Here is a 14,557-nt window from a genome sequence, read left to right as displayed (position 1 = left end):
TATCTATCTATCTATCTATCTATCTATCTATCTATCTATCTATCTATGTCTTCCTGTCTCTCTGTCTGTATGCTTATATGTTTCTGCCTCACTGTGTGTCTGTCCCTCTGTCTGACTGTCTCCTGGTGTATCTGTCTTTCTGTCGTTTTGTCTGTGTTTGTCTGTCTGTTTCTGTATGTCTGTGATTCTGCCTTCCTCTCAGTCTGCCGGTCAAACATGTCTCTCTGTCCTCCTGTCTCTCTGTCATCCTGACTGTTTGTCTGTCTGTCTGTCTTCGTCACTGTCTATCGTTGTCTTTCTGTTGTTGTCCTTCTATCACTGTCTTTCTATGTCTGTCTATCTGTCTCTGTACATGTGTTCTTTTCTCGTTCTATCTTCATGTCTGTTTGTCCATTTGTCTCTAATTCTAAATCTTTTCACAGATGAGTCAGGACACAGAGACACGAACAAGAACTCGCTCTAAAGCTGTTCGAGGTGAGGACACAAACTCACATTCACACACACACACACACACACACACACACACTCATACACACCCCTGCATGCACGCACACACAGACACACACACACTCTTTGGAAACATCTTTAGATATATGAGATGAAACTGATCCAGCACTGAAAGTGTTGGCCTGCACTTCGAGACTCATTCTGACTTTTATTCGTCAAACTTCAAACCTTTATCATGTTGATTTTCATCACAGTGAGCTTCATTATAGTGACCTTCCTCATGGTGAGCTCCATTCTGATGAACTCCATCATGTTGAAATCCATCATCATGAGCTTCATTTTAGTGACTTCCCTCATGGTGAGCCCCCTCATAATGAGCTCAATCATAGTTACCTCCATCACAGTGACCCGCACCATGGTGAGCTCCATCCTGGTCACCTCAATCATAGTGATGTCCATCCTTGAACTGTGATAAATAAACCTGAGTTGCATCATCAGATCACACCTTAACAGTACATATGAACAGGATGGATACATAGTCAAAGAGTACATCTAATCCACAAGATGTAAATGGCCAATGAATGTTTCTTCCTGTTTAAATGTCTTCAGTGACTGCAGATCAGGTTGGACAAGACATGAAGTTGGAATTAAGGTAAATAGATTTTCCTCTTTTACAGAACACCATTCTGCCCTCTGAACAGCATCATGTGATTATAAAATGTGTTGTGTGTCTATAGCAGCTGTCCCACCCCCGGATGTGATGGCAAAGGTCACGTCAGTGGTAGATACTCGCGACACAGAAGGTAGGATTCATTTGAACAATTCTTTGTGCATGTGGAGTCAACAGATTGGACATAAATATTTCCATTCTATTCTATTCAAGACTGATCTTTATCAAAGTCATTTAAAATGTCCCATACAGATTAAAGCTCCAACAAACATCCCCGAGATACAAAGTTTTCTTGGTGTTTTCAACTACTTATGTCACTTTATCAAGAACTATGCTGATCTGGCAAAACCTTTCAAAAAAGATGTGCTTTTCATGTGAACTGAACTACAAGAACAGGCTGTAGACACCTTAAAGGCCAAACTTTGTTCAGCTTCATGTCTACCCTTCCCTAACACAACACACATAAGTTTCACCATGATGTAAATGCTTACATTGATGTTTGTTTGTTTCATCATATCACCATGGCATTGTCGGCTTAATATGAACCCACATTTCTCTACAACTTGCTGCCAAATGCAACATTTGTACACTGGTCATCTGACGTGTTCCAGAACAAGACAAAGACGTAAATCATCTAGCACTTATTAGCCAAAAAAGGAGCCATTTACTATATGCCTTGGTCATTTTACTTCTCATGGCTGCCTGAGAGCACCCCAGAACCTTCCAGTCCTGCAGTTTGCATGGTCACTTGATCATAAGCCGCAGACTCATCTGATCTTTCACATCCAAAACATAGCACTGTTTCCATCGACCCAGCATTTTCCTATGACCTTATTACTCTTCAGTCTCTTGATTCAGAAATCAACAATTGGTGTTGATACTGGTAAGAGGGGATAGGTAAAGAACCCATGTCAGCTGGGCCCTCATCGGTGGGTCAATTGCTATCCCCCAAAAGACACTGAACTGTTGTTCAAACCTTTGTGTCCCTCGGATGAAGGACATGAGGTCTGAAACACTTACGTCCTGATCTTAAAAGATTCCAAATAAGGAGCGCTAGATTGCTTGTGCAAAAAAAAACCCACAATGCATGTGCAATTAGTGGCTGTGTTGTAGGCGATCTACAAAGATTTATGCACAATTGATTACAGGTGTAAAAGTGGTGTGAACTGCCCTATTTAAATGAGGATTTTGCATGTGCTACTGGTGTCCTCATGGACAGTTTGAGAGAGCAAAGTGTTTGTAAAAAAAAAGAAGTTTGGAATGAAGTTGGAGGGGCTCGTGGAGGAGACAAATACACACATTGGAGAACTCCAGCAGAGACATGCCAGAAGAAATGTGATTTCGGAGGCCATCTGTGAAAAGGTGAATGCTGTGAGCCAAACCAGAAGATCTCCTGATGAAGTGAAAAGAAGATGGCAGGGTATCCGCAGAAGAACAAAAGAAAAACTTTCCCAAAATAAATCCTCTTTAAATAAAACAAGTGGGGGCCCAGCAGAAGAGCTCTCTCTCTCTCTCTCTAACTGAGCAGCAAATTCAGGAAACATGAAATGAAATCTGTTTATGTGATTATGAAACCTTTTGAAATATGACCAATAATTATTCATCTTTTGTGTTTCATTGGAAAATGAGAAACTATTGAAGAGTTTTTAAATAGCTTTATTACTTTGTGCTAGCAATGAGCTCTTTCACTGTTTTAGTCTTCAGTAATGTTTGTTTTGTGTGTCTGTCATGTATAGATGTTCCCTCTTGCTTTTTGACTGTTTGCAAAGAACTGTTTTGTTAAAAAGCCAAGCAGATTTAAATCAACAAAAGAAGAAAGACAGATTCAACAACCTGAAGACTGACTTATAGCTTTGAGAGATAAGGCAGGTAGTAGTGGCTGCTTGTCGTCCTCCAATGACAGAGTTTGAGGTTTGATTCCTGGCAGCAGTCCCATGTCAAAGTGTCCCTGGGCAAGACACTGAATCCCTCATTGCCAACAATGTGTGTCCCATCAGCGTATGATTGGAGTTTAAAGCACTGATTAGTCTCTATAAAATGATTTATTCAGATTTGCTTTATAGAGATGTAGAAGAGTTCTGAGAGTTGATGGGTAAATGAGGGCAGATTGTGTTGTAAAGTACTTTGAGTAGCCTGATTGGCTAGGAAGGTGCTATATAAGTACAGTCCATAAGTCCTGGCCAGATGTTATCCTTTTTTCTTGTGACATACCTGGTCAGCTCAGCCAGCAACACCACCCAGACAGACAGAGTGACCCCTGGCCCAGAGCATCGACCCAGTAAGCAGTTGGATTTGGAGACAGAAAAGCAATTTAGCCTGGTTATAAGTTTCAGCTGATGTATATTTAAGAACACATGTTCCTCACCTGCAGTTTCATCAAAATAACCTCACAATCAGGCAGAATTTCAAAAATCTCACTTATCCAGATTCCCTCCTCATGTCCAAATCATCTCAGTCTGTCCTCTCTAACTTTATCTCCCAGTCGTTCAACCTGCTCTGTACCTCTGATGCACACATGCCTAATCCTGTCCATCCTTGTCACTCCCAAGAAGAACCTCAATGTCTTCAGCTCTGACACTTCCAGTTCTGTCTCCTGTCTTTTTGTCAGTGCCACTGTCTCCAAACCATACAACATAGCTGCTCTTACCACTGTCTTGTAAACCTTTCCTTTGACCTTTGCTGTTACACTTCTATCTCAAATCACTCCTGAAACTTTTCTCCATCCACTCCTGCATGGACTCTCTTCTTCACTTCTTTACCACACTCCCCGTTTTCCTGGACAGTCGACCCTAAGTACTTGAAGTCCTGCACCTTTGTGACCTCTGCTCCTTGTAGCCTCACTGTTCCACCTGCCTCCCTCTCATTCACACACAGGTACTCTGTCTTTCTACAGCTGACTTTCTTCCCTCGTCTTTCAAGTCCATACCTTCACCTCTCCAGGTTCTCTTCCACTTGTTCCCTGTTCTCACCACAGATCACAATGTCATTTGCAAACATACCTCCATACCTCCACTCATATCTCATCAGGTCCAACTGCCTTCCCCTTCTTCATCCTCTTCAAAGCTTTCTGAACTTCATCCTCATTATTTTTCCACTTCCTAGTCCACAACCTCTATAACCTCTGCTCCTCTTTCCCTTTCATTCTCTTCATTCATTACCTCCTCAAAGTACTCCTTCCATCTTCCCATCACACCCTCCACTCTTGTCAGAACATTACCATTTCTATCTTTAACCTTCCTGTAGCCCTAAGAAGACAGAGAGATGGAGAGAGGTAGAGAAGATCTTGTAACTTTGGGTCAATTTGCCTCAAAGGCCACAGGAGGGTTAAAAAGCCTAATCTGCTGCACGATCGTTCCAGCATGGTCCCTCTGTCTTGCCAGTCAATACAAGTCCTTCTCTCCCTTGTTAATGTCCAGCCTCTTGTACAACTCATCATACACCTCCTGTTTTGCCTTTGCTACCTTCCAAGTACCTTCCTACCTGTCTCTCTAATCACTGTGGCTGTAGTAGCCCAGTCATCTGGAAGCTCTTTCTTACCACCCAGAACCTTTAACAGCTCCTTTCTGAACTCCTGACAACATTCTTTCTTTCTTAACTTCCACCATTTGGTCCTCTTCTCTGCCTTTACTCTTTTCCTCTTCATCACCATAACAGTCATCCTACACACCACCATCTGATGCTGTCTGGCCACACTCTCCCCTGCCACAACCTTACAGTCCATAATCTCACTCAGGTTACCTCTTCCACACAGAACAGAGTCTTCTTACGTACTCCTGTCTCCACTCTTATAGGTCACCATGTGTTCCTCCCTCTTTTGGTAATAGATGTTGACTACAGCCGTTTCCATCCTCTTGGTCCTTCCTGGTTCCTTTCTTTGACATCAAACCTCCTCATCTCCTCTGTTTCCTTCACCAACATGTCCATTCAGACCTGCTCCGATCACCACTCTCTCCTCCTGGGAATACTCTCTATCACTTCATCCAGATCCTTCCAGAGTTTCTCTTTGTCTTCATCACATCCAACCTGTGGAGCAGAACCACTGACAACATACAGCATCAGATCTTCTACTTCTACCTTCAGACACATCACCCTATCTGACACTCTTTTTACCTCGACTCCATTCCTTGCTACCTCCTCCTTTAGGACCCCCTCTCCTTCATTTGTCTTCCTATCCACACCATGGTAAAACAGCTTAAACCTGCCCCGATGCTGTGAGCCTTGCTGCCCTTCCACACATAACACATCTACCTTCCTCCTCTGCATCATGTCAGCCAGCTCTCTACCTTTGCCTGTCATTGTCCCTACGTTTAGAGTTGCTACTGTCAGTCCTAAACTCTTGACTTTCCTCTTCTTCCTCTGTCTCTTTGCACATTTCCCTCCTTGTGGTCTTTGACTAACAGTAGCACAGTTTCTGCTGGCACCCTGTTGGTCAACAGCACTGGTGGTGGTCATTGTTAACCCGGGCCTCAACCAATCTGGTATGGTGTTAACTTGGACGAACTTGCATTTTGACAAGTGTTTTATGCCAGATGCTCTTCCCGACACAACCCTCATCATTTATCTGAGCTTGGGACCAGCATAAGAGATACACTGTCTTGTGCTCCCTAGTGGCTAGTTTACACATTGCACAAGTCATTGATGAATAAAATAAATAATTTAGGGCCCAATACTGACCCCTGGGGTAAGCCTGTTTCATAAGTACCTGCCAACCCAATCTAAAACTACTCCCTGATACCATATTGTTTCAGTTTTATTATTAAAATATAATCTATAGTATCAAATTCCTTTCTTAAATCTATGAAGAGCCCAGCCACATACTGATTTTTGTCTATGGATTGTAATGTATTTTATTGAACCTAATAATGCCAATGGTATTGATTAATTTGATCTAAACTTATACTAAGTCTCAGTAAGTAGTTTGTTTGTCTATGATTTTTTCTAATGGATTACTTAACAGTTTTTCAAGTATTTTTTGAAAATTGTGGCTGTAAAAGGATAGGCTTGTATTTTGTGAAGTGTTGTCTGTTCCCAGATTTGTACAGAGATGACTTTGCTATTTTCACTTTCTCCAGAAATATACCAGTTTGAAATGATGAGTTACACATTTATACAAGAGGTTTTAAAATACCCTCAATGACTCTTCACCAGACATATAAATCATTACAATGCAGTGACCCTTTATTTTTACATTTCTTAACAACTCCAAGCAGCTCTCTTTCATCCACAGCTGTGAGAAACATTGAATAAGGATTCCTGTCTTTCAAAGTATCCAGTAAAACCCCACTCCTGCTTTTTTCATTCATTTTTAAAAGCATATATTGATTCCTCCATTATCACACATCTATGTTCTTTATTTCTGTCTAGTTTGTTAACCTTATAGTGCCTATCATAGACAACAAACACAGGAAGATTATCACTGATATTTTTTATCAAATTCCACTTACTGTATTATTTTCAATAATATGAAATAAACATGGCACAATATGAAGTTATTCTGGTAGGTCTGGTAATTCTACGGTTAGGCTCATACAATACATTTCATTAATGAAGTTATCAATTTATACTTATTTGGATTTAACAAATCAATACTGAAGTCTCTACAAGTAAAACATTTTTTTTGTGGTTGGTATTTGTAAATGTTTCCTCCATCCAGACTTTAAATGTCTCATTTTTACTACCTATAGTTCAATATATTCATCTAATTATTACATTTTTACTCTTTTCATTATAGAATTCAATTGTTATACCTTCCAATAGATTATCTATCACCATTGTCATATCATCTAGTAACTTGATTTTCGAATGTTTCTTCACATACAAGGCCACTCCTCCTTCCCCTTAATTTTGCCAATTTACATACTTGATTTCATAGCCCTGCAGTTCAAAATCTGCTCCTTTGTCCAAATTAATCCAAGTTTTAGATATGGCAATGACAACGAATGGTTGTGAAAACTGGCTTAGATATTCCCTGATATCTAATATTGTTTATTCATTTGTCCATATTTTCCCTAGTGCACTGGGCTGTCCAATTGTGAAGAAAAGGAAACTGGAGAAGGCTGAGGCAGAGGAGAACCAGTGTGCTCCCAAAAGAAGGAACCAGGCTTCCAAACAGGCGGAGGAGGACAGTGATTCAGCAGAAGAGGAAGAACAGAAAGAGGATGGAGCTGAGGACAAAGATCTCATCAAAGACCAGAAAAACAACAAAGAAAAAATTCTGACAGAGTTGATAACTTGTAAGTGAAGTATTTTTAACCTTTTTTCTTCTCCAGACAAAACTTTTAGCATTTTACTACTCCTGCTTCCTTCCCATCACCTATTAAAAATGATCTCATACTTTTTAAAAAAGTTGCTCCTTAAAGTTTATAGTAGAGGTGATCAGAGAAAATCAATAAAACCTTTTAAAAAAAGATTTAGTTTAGTCTTTAGTCTTTACCTGCATCATCAATTCATTCAGAGAAAAACAAAATGGACAGAAAGTTGAAATAAATTTTATTCTCTGCAAAGATTCCCATCAATCTGTCTACAAGAGTAAGATTATTTTTATTTAAATAATTACATACTTTTAAAAACAAAGCTGTTTTGTGCCATTTATTGATGACTTTAGGTCATTTTAAAGCGAACGTGTTTAAAATTGCGTGAGAGCAACAAGCTTCGCATTAAAAAAGGCAGTTAAACAGGGTTCCTGTGCCGTCTTGAAAAGTAGGACAAAGTATGAAATTTGGTTTTAGTATTTTTCAGGTCCAAATAAGTATAAAAAACACCTCTCAGTTTCCAGACTTTATTTCTTGTTGCATTTTTATGCAGGTGAAATTAAAATTTTCTAAAAATTGGTCAAACTAGTGGAATATTTTTCACATTGATTGTAAATAGCAAATAAACATTGTCGTGACGATGCCCAGTTTTGGTTCATTACCACATCAGACCTTAAATTCAAAGTTTTTTGCATCTTCAAGTCACCTCCAGCCACATCCTGCAGCAGTGTGAGCTTTCATAAATGAAACCAGTTTAGTTGAACCATAGTAGGCACAGCGTACAGCCCACCGGCCTTGACATGAAGCCTTATGCCAAAAAAATATGTCAAACGTCTTCTATTCTAAGTCCCTTTGAGCCACTTGATTGGCAGTTCAGAGGCGTAACAGTGGTAGGCTGACTTTGACAACCTCCCATGCCACCATGGTACTTACATAAGATTTCACAGCCATGGAAAAAAGGCTTCTTAGGCCTGGTTATTGCTCAGTGCCAAAGGTAAAAGGACAATAATGCTTCTCATGTGAATTCATTTTTCTGTAACTTTAGCTGAACATCCCCAAAATCTCTGTACAGATGTTAATGAAACTTTGAGAAAAAATGCTGTGTGCATATCTGCAATTGACTAACTTTAGAGTCAACCCTATTTCAGATAGCCACTTCAACAAAGCAATCTTAGAAACCCCAAAAATGGCTTTAACTCAGTCAATTTGACCAAAACTTTGCTAAAATTTGGTGTGATAGTAGCTGAGAGTCATTTCTAATTTATGCTCTGAGCATGATATCTTGTGATATTGCAAATGCTAGGTCTTTAATTTTCTGTTAAATTGACTCTACAGAGTAAAACAATTTTCTGCCTCATTTAGTCATTTATTTTCCTTTCAGATCTATCAACAGTACATCCATCCAGACAAAACATCTGAAGCTTTGCTGTAAATCTTTATACTAACAAGTTATTTTGTACTGTTTGGGAAATGTTTTATGGATTTAAAAATATATAAAGCCCTTTCAGGGTTTCTGTAAGTTTCAGTCTGGTAAATGTAAGACTTTAAGATCTGTTAGATACCAATATGGTTCAAATTTAAGACCTAAAGGAATTTTAAAAAATTACAAATCACTATAAAAAATAAATAAAAGTAACAAATGTATTGCTTTTCATTGAAATTCAAACCAAATCATTCAAAAAACAACAACAAGGTTCAAGAGCAACTAGATTTTTTTGTGGGGAAGGGTGAAAGTCCATCAGTAGACTTCTGACAGAACTGCTGCTGAACTGGCCTCTGAGACTGACAAATTATCTGAGATCACACAAGATTTTGCAACTTTGCATGAGATTACACATAATGTTAATTTTAACATTTGATCAAGATAGCTACAACACCATAATTTCTCAATTTAAGATGATCTTAGTTTAAAACTCTGGCATAAAATCTGGTGCCTGATATGCATTCCATCAAGAAAGTGGTATATGAAAGTTTTTTTTTTTTTTTTTTACTAAACAGCAGGCATAGATATTTAAAAATAATTAGATTTTATTTTCAAATTTAAAATAATGAAACAAAGTTACTGGCAGACAGAAACAAAATAATGACCCATATTCTCATATTTTGACCCATAAAGTTATCAGCAAGTCAAAAGAACAACAGAAATTCATTAAAAAATAAATAAAATCGTGTTGGAAGAAAGTAGGCTATAAGCTAAGCTCTTTTCAAAGACTTACAATGGCTGGGGTCAATAAACATGAAGCAAATAAAGGAATAAAGGAATCTGTCTCAGAGGAAACATGAATGCAGAAACCTTGGTCATACTAAGTTAGCTTCTGATTCCAAGCTTCAGAGTCAGCAGTTTGATAAAGGGCTAGTTCACAGAATTCTTTATCAAATATTAAACATATTAGTATTTAGTAAAAATAATCAGATCAGGTTTAAGAAAAAAAAAGGTATTTTAGATTTTGAACCAGATTTTGTGAAATATGCCTTTATCCACCTGCTGACTGTGAAGCTTGGAATCAGAAGCTAACTTCAGGTCATCTTGTCCTTGTCATGTTGTCTCCTCTGAGACAGATTCTTTTATGGTTTTGTTAAAAGGATGTATTTGCTCCATCTCGAACATTCACAGCCACTGCATGTCTCTGAGCTTAAAGACTTTCTTTCAACATTGACAGGGCTTTTTTATTTTATTATTGGATCTTTGTTGCGTTCTTGCCTTGCTGACAACTTCTGGTGTGAAAATATAAGACAACAGGTCATTAATTTGTTTCTCTTTGGCGGTAAGTTTATTGTTTTATTATTGTCATTATTTTGCATTACTGTCATTTTTAGGTATTTTTAAATCAATTTTCATCCATAAAAGGCCTATTAATTCAAATCAATCTTTTATTTTTAAGATGAAAGCCAAGCAACCAGTCATTTTTTTGTTTATTCAATGTTGGTTTCTGATGTAAAAGTTTGATTACTTAAACATGCACTGACCAACCATAAGCTAAATAAACTAACTGCATATTTTTTAATGCATTGTTCCCTGGTTTATATATTTTGTGCTGAATGTTATATATATATATATATATATATATATATATATATAGTATACAGATAATAAAAACAGCAAATTTACAGATGTAAGTGGCTCAAAAAAACTGACACAAAGTCTTAAACATTTGAGTCTGGAAAAGTTTGTAATTTAAGATTAAAAATGTGTGGGAACCCTGGTTAAAACTCTCAGAAGGACGCAGGAGAAGTCATTTGGTTTTAATAACAGAAAAGTACAAAGGTCTGAACTATTCAGATAATTTTACAGGTGGGATTAAATGAGAATATTTTGTAACAAGGACATTTATTTACAGCAGACTCACTTGTGACTACAGAGGACATAGAAAGACTTGGTCCTCTGGCTGAAGACACCATGAACAGAAGCATCAACTCAGAGATGGACGTTAAACCAGAGAGAGAAAACAGTAACGAGGTGAAAACAGATGATGATCCTCACCAGGACCAAACTCCAACAAAGGATGAAGACACCCAGCCACTGGAGGAGTACCAGCCATCAGAGCTACCATTAGAAGAAACTGCTGTCATTCACCAGGAAGAAACAAATGATGAAGATGATGAGGAACCAGAAGAAGGAACAGAGGAGCAAGAGCAACAAGAAAGGCAAGAGAACTTTGATGAAGAAAGGGAGGTGAGAAGACAGATAATGAGACAAGAAAACTCTGATCACCAGTACTCCAGTGGGGACTACAACCTTCAGGCCAAAGAATCACAGGAGGAGGAGGAGGAGGAGGAGGAGGAGGAGGAGGAGGAAGAGGAAGTGGAGGAACAGAAAGAGGAAGAGGAGGAGGAAGAGCAGAAGGATGAAGAGGAGGAAGAAGAAACAGAGGTGAGCACACCATTCAATATGAGTCCAACCACTCAGGAATATGAGGCCACTGTGTCACTCAGGGAAGAAAAGGTCCGCACCCTTGTGACTGAGGAAGAGGAGGATGAAGAGCAGGAAGAGGAAAAAGAGGAAGAAGAGGATGTGAGACAAGAAAAAGAAGTAAGTGTAGTGGTGGAAGAGGAAGAGGAGGACAGAGATTCGAGCAAAACCTCTCTGAGTACTGTAGTGATTGAAGTCCGCTCAGAGGAGGATGATGATGAAGAAGAGGAGGAGGAAGAGGAAGAAGAGGAAGAGGATGAAGATGAGGAGGATGAAGATGAAGAGGAAGGGGAGGAGTTGGATCATGTCTCTGAGGGCTCAGGAATCACGGATGACTCAGAGAACTGGGATATGACTCGAGGGAACCTGGGGCTTCTGGAGCAGGCCATCGCCCTGAAGGCCGAGGAGGTCCAGGGGGGTCAGGACAGTCGCAGCTCCCCGGACTACCAACCATACAGCTCCTCCGTCAAGAGCTCAGAGTCTACCTCTGCAGCCCGCCGAACCTCTCACTGCAGCAAAGGTACTGTTTGTCTACAGCACAGGTGTCAAACTCCATTCCTCAGGGCCTCTCTCCTGCATGTTTTAGACGTGTTCTTGCTTTAAAACACCTGCTTTAAATGGATGACTTGTTGCCGTGCTCGTGGAGAACCTGATGATTTGGTGAGGAGGTCATTAAACCATTTGAATCAGGTGTGTTGGAGCAGAAACACCTAAAACCTCCAGGACAGCGGCCCTCGAGGCCTGGAGTTTGACACCTCTGGTCTACAGGGTCCAGAAAAACAGAGGACAGGATTAGTGTTAGGAAGATTAATTTTAAAAAGATTTATCTTTTGATAATTGTTGTGTTTTTTTTCACACCAGTATGTCGTTTTTTAGAAAGAGTTTTGTAAGCCTGAAAACCATATGAAACATGTCCCCGTTTGGCTAACCTTTAGCCTAGAGTGGAGGAAGACTTCTGTCCTTTTCTTTATACTCCGTGTTCTATGACTGATATGGTACTATTGATCATTGTTTGATACGTCTGCAATGTTGCCTTCAGGTACAGAAATTCAACCTCTTAAATTGTCATCTTGCCATTCTTGGATATGATTTAACTACAGATTGTGTTCATCCATGTAGAGAAGGTGGCTGATGACTGTTCCACTTTGGGACTGGTAGCTGTAGCCACTGGCTGAAGGGGTGCAGGCACATGCAAAACAGTAGTGTAGACACAGTATCATCTTATATACATTGCACTTGATGCTGACTTATGTAGTTGACTTTGACTTGGCCTCTAGGGTCATCTTCCATATTCCCTTTGAGTTGTTGATAAAAGCTCTTAGACTTGTAAAGACATTGTACAGTTTGAAGCAGTTCAGGATCCATGTGTGGGGCATCGAGTCATACGCTTTTCTGTAGTCAGGCCTGTCCACAGGTTTCTGTGTCTAGTCTTACAGTCTCGAGCAACAGCTCTGTCAACCAGCTGCTGGTGCTTGGCTCCTCTGGGGCCTCATGTACAAAGACTTTTATGTATTTTCAACTGAAACTTGGCGTGCACCTAAATCAAGAAAATGGTATATGCGTAAAAGAAATCAAAATGTGTGAACTTGCGCATATGCATGAATCCAAACATATTTCTTTTGTTCTTTTATTTCATATTTTGGATTTGGCACACTGTCTTATGGCATTAAGAGGAGTGACAGTGTGTGTGCATTGTCATTAATCGCTATCGCTGTCCATTAATGTTAGACGCAGCTTACATAGATTAAACACACTGTTATTGTAAATAAATGCAAAAGTGCACCGACAGCATTACTATAAAACTGGGCGAATTGCATGGTGCACTTCTGAGGCTGAAGCATTTCCAACTTTACGCAAAGTCCCAAACATAAAAGCACAAAGTCATTCACATAAAACTCTTAAACTTTTAATTCCACAATTCAGAGGTTTGTGGAAACTACCACCCCAATTCCAATGAAGTTGGGACATTGTTTAAAACATAAATACAAACAGAATACAATGATTTGCAAATCCTTCGCAACCTTTTTTCAAATGAATACACTACAAAGACAAGATATTTAATGATCAAACGGGTAAAGTTTATTGTTTTTTTGCAAATATTTACTCATTTTAAATTTGATGACTGCAACACAATTAAAAAAAATTTGGACAGGGGCAACAAAACGTTGGAAAAGTTGAGGAATGCTCAAAAACATGTTTGTAGCATTACCCAGGTGGACAGGTTAATTGGAAACAGGTGAGTGTCATGATTGGGTATAAAGGGAGCATCCCTGAAAGACTCAGTCGTTCACAAGCAAGGATGGATTCACCACTTTGTGAACAACTGCATGAGCAAATAGTTCAACAGTTTAAGAACAATGTTTCTCAATAATAATTGCAAGGAATTTAGGGATTTCTGCATCTATAATATCATCCATATCGTCCATAATATCATCAAAAGATTCAGAGAATCTGGACAAATCTCTGCAAGTAAGCAACATGGCTGGAAACCAACATTTAATGCCTGTGACCTTTGACCCCTCAGGGGACACTGCATTAAATACCAACATTATTCTGTAATGGATATTACCACAGGGGCTCAGGAACACTTCAGAAAACCATCGTCAGTGAACACAGTTTTTGTCACTACATCTACAAGTGTTAGTTCAAACTACCATACAAAGTGAAAGCCAAACATCAACAACATCCAGAAACGCCACCAGCTTCTCTGGACCTGAGCTCATCTGAGATGGACTGATGCAAGGTGGAAAGTTTCACATTTCAAATTGTTTTCAGAAATCATGGAGGTTGTGTCCTCCGAGCCAAAGAGGAAAAGGACTGTGTGGTTGTTTCAAAAGCCAGCATCTCTGATGGTATGTGGGTGTGTTAGTGCCATGGCATGGGTAACTTGCACATCTGTGAAGGCACCATTAATGCTGAAAGCTACTTACAGGCTTTAAAGCAACATATGCTGTCTTTTTCAGGGATGTCCCTGCTTATTTCAGCAAGACAATGCCAAGCCACATTCTGTGTGTGTTACAACAGCGTGGCTTCGTAGTAAAAGAGAGCGATTACTAAACCGGCCTGCCTGCAGTCCAAAACCTGTTTTCCACTGAAAATGTGTGGCCCATCCATCCACCTATCCATTCTCTTCCTCTTATCCGGGGTCGGGTCGCGGGGGCAGCAGCCTAAGCAGGGATACCCAGACTTCCCTCTCCCCAGCCACTTGGGCCAGCTCCTCCGGGGGAATCCCAAGGCGTTCCCAGGCCAGCTGAGAAACATAGTCCCTCCAGCATGTCC

General features: G+C 39.6%; 1 protein-coding gene across 4 annotated transcripts in view; it reads left to right on the top strand.

Annotated features, from left to right (window-relative positions):
* Window positions 1–14,557, top strand: part of LOC108232093 (myelin transcription factor 1-like) — a 44,436-nt gene that overhangs the window by 3,063 nt on the left and 26,816 nt on the right. For 3 of the 4 annotated variants that reach the window (XM_017409670.3, XM_017409671.3, XM_017409672.3), the window contains exons 3-7: window positions 423–474; window positions 1,057–1,099; window positions 1,185–1,250; window positions 7,130–7,350; window positions 10,707–11,798. In XM_017409670.3, the coding sequence (XP_017265159.1) occupies window positions 423–474; window positions 1,057–1,099; window positions 1,185–1,250; window positions 7,130–7,350; window positions 10,707–11,798 (1,474 nt within the window). The remainder of the gene's footprint in view (window positions 1–422; window positions 475–1,056; window positions 1,100–1,184; window positions 1,251–7,129; window positions 7,351–10,706; window positions 11,799–14,557) is intronic. The other variant, XM_017409673.3, reaches the window with a different exon arrangement.

This window comes from Kryptolebias marmoratus, linkage group LG8, assembly GCF_001649575.2.
Source record: "Kryptolebias marmoratus isolate JLee-2015 linkage group LG8, ASM164957v2, whole genome shotgun sequence".
NCBI classification, from domain to species: Eukaryota; Metazoa; Chordata; class Actinopteri; order Cyprinodontiformes; family Rivulidae; genus Kryptolebias; species Kryptolebias marmoratus.
The sequence above is the reverse complement of the archived record's forward strand: the minus strand, read 5'-3'. Positions and strand labels throughout refer to the sequence as shown.